The sequence below is a fragment of the Ipomoea nil genome, unplaced genomic scaffold (genome assembly GCF_001879475.1).
Source record: "Ipomoea nil cultivar Tokyo-kokei standard unplaced genomic scaffold, Asagao_1.1 scaffold0813, whole genome shotgun sequence".
NCBI lineage: Eukaryota > Viridiplantae > Streptophyta > Magnoliopsida > Solanales > Convolvulaceae > Ipomoea > Ipomoea nil.
In genome coordinates this window covers 796,952-802,951 of record NW_017617241.1, presented here as the reverse complement: position 1 = coordinate 802,951, position 6,000 = coordinate 796,952, and the positions used below count along the sequence as shown (strand labels likewise).

Here is a 6,000-nt window from a genome sequence, read left to right as displayed (position 1 = left end):
AAAGCGGGGTCAAATCCACCGTAGAGAATCGTTTGAAGTCCGAGAGACAATGCAACTTTCCTCTTCAATCAACTGAAACCACCATACTCCCCGACAGTGAATACGACGATTTTTTCTTTTGTTTTTTTTTTTACTTCTCGTAGACTTTGATATCTTACGTAAGTAAACATCGGATTTGGATTTCAAGTCAACCACTGCTCTCAGCCAATCTGAATTCCGTGATTTTCATGGCCTGCTGAAAATTGAAATCCTCTGGAGAAGAAGAAAAACAGAGAGGTAAAGAAATTGTTGTTCGGAGGGAGTTTGGTCAGATTCCGGCGAAACGATGGCTGTCGCCGACCGCCACAGGTCCGACGGGAAGATGTGGAAGCTCTTTCCGTTCTGGCAATCCGGAGCTGCCACCAGCATCCACCAGAACGGCGTCGCGGGATCCGCCGCCTCCCGCTCCACCGCCTCCGTCTCTTCCGTCGCCAGATCGTTCCTTCCGGCTCGCCGCCGCCTCCGCCTCGATCCGTCCAATAATCTCTATTTCCCTTGTGCGTAATCTCTTCTTTTACGATTCTTCGTTTTCCGGCCGCTTAAAATTTTTGATTAATGTTTGAATTTTAATTGCTGTGGACATTGTAGATGAACCAGGGAAGCAGGTGAGGAGTGCGGTTAGGATTAAGAATACTAGCAAATCGCATGTCGCATTTAAGGTAGCATGATGTTTGCTATTTATTGTTCAATCGTTTCTATTTCTGGAAGCCTATCTCTCTTAGCTATTTGGTTTAATAAGAAAAGTGTAGATCTCTTTTCCTATTTTAGCCTAAAAGTTAGCTTCTTTGGCATTTGGCTGGTGATGGGTGCAGTATTTTTCTTCTAAAAAAATGTTTCTTGATTTCATTTTCTTCAAATTATGAGTTAAATGTTGGAATCTTGGACTATATATACATTGGGATACAATCAACTTTGAACAGAAAATGGCATTGATATATGATTATGATTGCTGTACAGTAAATAAACTTGTGTATATTTGGTTTGCTTTGCGTTTTAAGTTTCAAACGACTGCGCCAAAGAGCTGTTACATGCGGCCTCCAGGTGGGATTCTTGAGCCCGGTGAAAGCATCATTGCTACGGGTAATGACTTAATTCGCAATCTGTTTTTTTCGATTGTAAATGTGCATTGTAGTTTGGGTATATATGGAGGACTTTTAGTGATAGCGGCCTATGTTTTTTTCGTTTGTTTCTATCTGCTTGGCAGTCTTCAAATTTGTGGAGCAGCCGGAAAACAACGAAAAGTCCATGGATCAAAAGAGCAAGGTGAAGTTTAAGATAATGAGCTTGAAGGTGAAAGAAGGAAGCGATTATGTACCTGAGATGGTGAGTTTTCCGATTAAGCTGTTTTTGATCATTTTAAGCACCTTGATTATGTGAAGTCTATGCTACTTGTCACATTGTGCTAACACTTATTTATTAAGAAACCTCGGTTGTTAGGGGGTAGTGCGCCCAAATTTTTTTTGGGGTTATAACTTGTAATTGCGTGACAAAATCAGCTTTCTCTTTGATTCATAACATTTTTTCCTGTAACCTAAAGCTCCGAATGTTAACGAGTATTTGCTTATTTTGATGTAGTTTGATGAGCAAAAGGATCAAGCAACGGTAGAGAGAATCTTGCGTGTGGTGTTCCTGGATGCTGAGCATACTTCTCCAGTAAGAATGCACCACTTTCTTTCTATACCCTTCGTTTAGAACATCAATACTAAAAGAGTCTTGATTTCTCGAGGCAATGGAGAAACTAAAGCGTCAATTGGCCGAAGCTGATGCTGCAGTAGAAGCTCGCAAGAAGCCTCCGGTTGATACAGGCCCGAAAGTCGTGGGTGAAGGTCTTGTAATCGATGAATGGGTAAGTATGCTGCACAACTATAACATCTTTAGAAATCCTAACTCGATTCCCAAAATGAAACCAACCCCACCTTTGCTCTCGTTTTTTGCAGAAGGAGCGGAGGGAAAAGTATCTCGCTAAGCAACAAGTTGAGGCGGTGGATTCGTCCTAGAGGGCTAATATATATTTTTTTCCAATGTAAGTGCCTCTTTGATTGAAAAGGAAATACCGTACAAAATCCTACCCCCGTTTATACCCGGTTCGCCCCTTTTGAAGTCTCGAGTGGAGGATGGGCAGTGTTGTGCTCTGTAAAGAAGAATAATGTATGTGAGTGTTATTTTTTGTGGATTGAAATGTTCTAATTGGTCTCTTTCTTGCTCATGTATCCCTTGTGCTCATTCATAGTGTCTGCAAATTCATCATCCTCTTAAGGTTTTTCGATTCCCAGAAATGAATATTTACAGATTATCTGGCAATTCGAATTTCTGTGAACCCAAAATATGATGACACCCATTTTCCATGAACACAGCCATGCCACATTTGCCACTGTTGAAGTTTTCCCAGAGTGAGAATTCGACTGTTCCTGAGAGTGTCTTCTTCCCAGAGATATCTTTGACTTCACAGAGCTTCTCAAGCCTCCTGACCACATAGTCATTTGCCAGAACTTTGCCTTTGTTCTCTCCCTCCTCGCACCGTGTCACCAAACCGCTCTCGAATAGAACCACCTTGATGTCGACTCCATTGCTGTCCACCTTGTTCCTTAGAGTTCCTGTCAGGGACACTTCCAATGTGTCTGGTGTTGGCTTTTCGAACGTTGCCTGTTGGTTCAATGTTCACATGATGATTGATAACATGTTGCAAAAACATCAAGAAACCTAGCACCCAAAACGAATTACTAATAATGCAAATGCAAATGCAATGTTGAGATTAACAAGAATAAGAAACAATAATAATGACAGAAAGTAAAGAACTCCTGGTATGTGACGAACTCATGTTTCTAATGAGTTAATTCTAGGTTTCTGACTATATTGATTTTTCACAATTAGTTCATGACTTTTAATTTGGACAAGAGTAAAGTTAAGTGGGCGTTAAATGAGGGGTAGAGTAGTCATTTCACCTACTTAGTGTGTAATTACTCATATTTCTCTCTTGTATACGCGATATATACGAAGTTAATTTCAGTCGAAGCCCTAAAATATTCCTTGTTGTTTCCCATTGTCGTCACTGTCGAAAAGGTCCATTGCTTCGCGTTGTCGCCTGTGAAGAGCTGCTTGCACCGGAAATACTAGGACTGAGTTTTCACGTAGACAATGGGGAAGGACGAGGAATATTCTCGGGCTTCGACTGAGATTATCTTTGTATATATCGCATATACAAGGGGAAAATACGAGTAATTATACACTAAGCAGGTGAAAAAGACTACTACTATACCCCTTCATTTAACGTCCACTTAACTTTTATTTGACGGAAAGACCAACATTTGAAAAAATTTGAAAATCAATGACCTAAATTATCCAAATTAAAAGTCGAGAGACTAATTGTGGAAAATCATTATAGTCGATGACCATTAGTGTAATTAACTCTATTTGTAATCCTGAGACAAACTCAAAGGATGATTACTGACCTGAAAGGATAGAGGTGGGAACCTAGGGGCAGACTTGATGGAGGTCAAGACAGCATCCTGGTCATTACCAACACATTGATCCTGGCTCTGAACCACCATTAATGGCGTGAACATGGTATCAAGTTGGAGGGATTCAACGTAGGTTTTCTGCCGGACGGTCCATTGGCTGCAACCAAAAGGGTCCTTCCACCCCGTATAATCCCAATAGTCGACATGGAAAGCCAGCAAGACGAGCGGCGGCACCTCCTCCAGGTCGAAATCCCCCCGCCCTAGCCGCGAGAAGAGCAGCTCCGCCTCCGGTGAGGTGGCGCAGCCCTGCGACGAGAAGAGCTCCACCACCACTGGCCCATCCCTCGCCGCCTCCCCCTCCTCTTCCGCGGCGGCGTTATCGTCCCCGCAACCCTTGTCGTCGTTCACCGCGGAAGAGGAGCGTTTGCCGCAGCAGCAGAAGAGACTTGGCGCCATAGTTATGGCGCGCGTCTTCTCCACCCGGTGATGCAAAGAAAAAGAAGCTTCAAAGAGAGAAACGACATATTCGGAAGCCGGGGTGGCGGGGAGAAAATGACGCTCAAAATGCTTACATAAATTTCTATATATTATATACTCTATAACCTATTATATTTGATTTACAGAAAAGTCTGTAGCCACGGTCCGAATATGTTACAAGTATCAACATTATGTTACACTATGGTACATCATATCAATTGGGTCAATTAATACATGACTGGATAGCTAAGTTTTAACAGAAAATTTTGTCTGATATAACATGTTTAATGGGCTAAAACGTAATAAAATGAAATAATAGGTTCAAATGACAATCAATTTGAATATATAGACATTTCTAAAAACTTGAGATCAGATCCGCTGAGACACGTCTCGAATAGAATTTTAGGGGTGCCAACTAGAAGGAAATTTTCGTGAATTTGTATATTCATTTCAATTGCCAACTAGAAGGAAATTCTATCTATCAAAAAGAAAGAAAAAAAAAAAAAGAAATTCTATATAGTATATACCGCATCCGGTTTGAAAATCCATGACCACCACAGATGGCGTATCCTAGTTTTTGTGGCTCGACCATCTTGGACCAACCACCTCAGCCACAACTATACATACAACATAAATCCCCCCAACAATCTGGGCAGCAAAAAGCTAGAGACATGCAGCTCTATCTGATCTTTAATTGATAGATATTACACAGAAAAAAGTGGGTTAGTTATAGCCGCCATGCTAGAAGGCAAAGCAGTGATAGGCGAAACAGATATGCTGCAAACCATGCAGCAAGATGCACTTGACTTAGCAGCAAAAGCCCTCGACTTCTTCGACGTCACAGACTCCACTGAGATGGCCCGTTTCATTAAAAAGGTAACACCTTTCTTGTTTTCTTCTTCATATATCATACACATACTATGTATATATTGCCCAATTTTAACTTATTTGACGATTATTAAATGTTTGACTTGGTTAAACGAGTTTTTTGTAACAATATATTGTTTCAAAATGTTAAAATTAAAAAAATTGTTCAAATTAACTTTTTTCCATCAATTTTTTTAGAAAGTTATTTTGCATGCTAACAGTTAATTTACAAACACTTTCCTACAATCAGCTAATGCTATTAACTAATCAAACCTACTAACAGGCTACAAGCTATTTACCGAACACCACCATATATATATATATATATATATATATATATATATGAAAGCTTGATTGGTTTGGGTGGCTTTGATGCAGGAATTTGATAGGGTATATGGAGGCAATTGGCAATGCATTGTTGGGACGGATTTCGCTTCATTTGTGACGCACTGCTCCGGCTGTTTCATCTATTTTCACGTCGGCAGCCTCGCCATTTTGCTGTTCAAGGGCTCAACCGCTTCCGACGACACCGACACCGACGACGAACCTCACCCGTCTCCGCCGCCTCTCCAAATAGTAGCTTGAATACCTAAGTAAATATACATACTATTCTTTTCAACCGTCACTCGTTGTAAAATTAAATTTCTCACATATACATATATGTTCAATCTTCTTGCTGTTATGTCATCATTATTCTTGTTAACGCCCTACCCTTTTGGTTAAACTTGTCATGTCCTATTACAATTTATCTCTTATATGTGATTTACGGATCAAACTATGGTACTGTTTACCAACTATCATGAATAGGAAGGAAATTTGAGGGCTATTATTCTATTATACATAAGTGTAGTTTACCAGGTATAAGGCCGGAGATATTGGCAAATAATAATGCTAACATGCACTAAGAATCAAATCTTTGTGTATGGATTAGAGGTTAGGGTCACAAACCATTAGACCAAGAAGGAGGTTGTGAACTAAGGGATAATTTTTAAAGAGAGAGAAAGCACCCTATTTATATTGTTGAAGAATGGTTGACAAATGTACGACATCGGGTACCCTTCATTCTTGGTCACACACGTGTTCTTTACTACTTTGCCTTTGCTTCCAACAGACTTCTCATGCATAAGTGGAGATTCCTACCTTGTTAACCCGGCCCATA

General features: G+C 40.5%; 3 protein-coding genes across 4 annotated transcripts; 2 read left to right on the top strand and 1 right to left on the bottom strand.

Moving 5' to 3' along the window:
* LOC109178312 (vesicle-associated protein 4-1-like) lies at positions 1-2,245 on the top strand. Of its 2 annotated transcripts, none has more exons than XM_019327936.1 (7): positions 1-536; positions 628-698; positions 1,038-1,119; positions 1,223-1,362; positions 1,615-1,692; positions 1,766-1,885; positions 1,977-2,245. In XM_019327936.1, the coding sequence occupies exons 1-7, from the start codon at positions 326-328 to the stop codon at positions 2,034-2,036; spliced, it is 762 nt and encodes a 253-aa protein (XP_019183481.1). In that variant the 5' UTR covers positions 1-325; the 3' UTR covers positions 2,037-2,245. The 2 variants fall into 2 exon arrangements, with proteins under 2 accessions (XP_019183481.1, XP_019183483.1); XM_019327938.1 differs by having other exon boundaries at positions 5-536; positions 1,244-1,362.
* Positions 2,244-4,048, bottom strand: LOC109178311. Its single transcript, XM_019327935.1, has 2 exons — positions 3,489-4,048; positions 2,244-2,682 (listed from the first exon to the last, which is right to left on the bottom strand). The coding sequence occupies exons 1-2, from the start codon at positions 3,951-3,953 to the stop codon at positions 2,323-2,325; spliced, it is 825 nt and encodes a 274-aa protein (XP_019183480.1). The 5' UTR covers positions 3,954-4,048; the 3' UTR covers positions 2,244-2,322.
* A 664-nt stretch (positions 4,049-4,712) lies between these two features.
* LOC109178034 (dynein light chain 2, cytoplasmic) lies at positions 4,713-5,426 on the top strand. The gene is made up of 2 exons (XM_019327531.1): positions 4,713-4,850; positions 5,220-5,426. The coding sequence occupies exons 1-2, from the start codon at positions 4,713-4,715 to the stop codon at positions 5,424-5,426; spliced, it is 345 nt and encodes a 114-aa protein (XP_019183076.1).
* Positions 5,427-6,000: the final 574 nt, after the last annotated feature.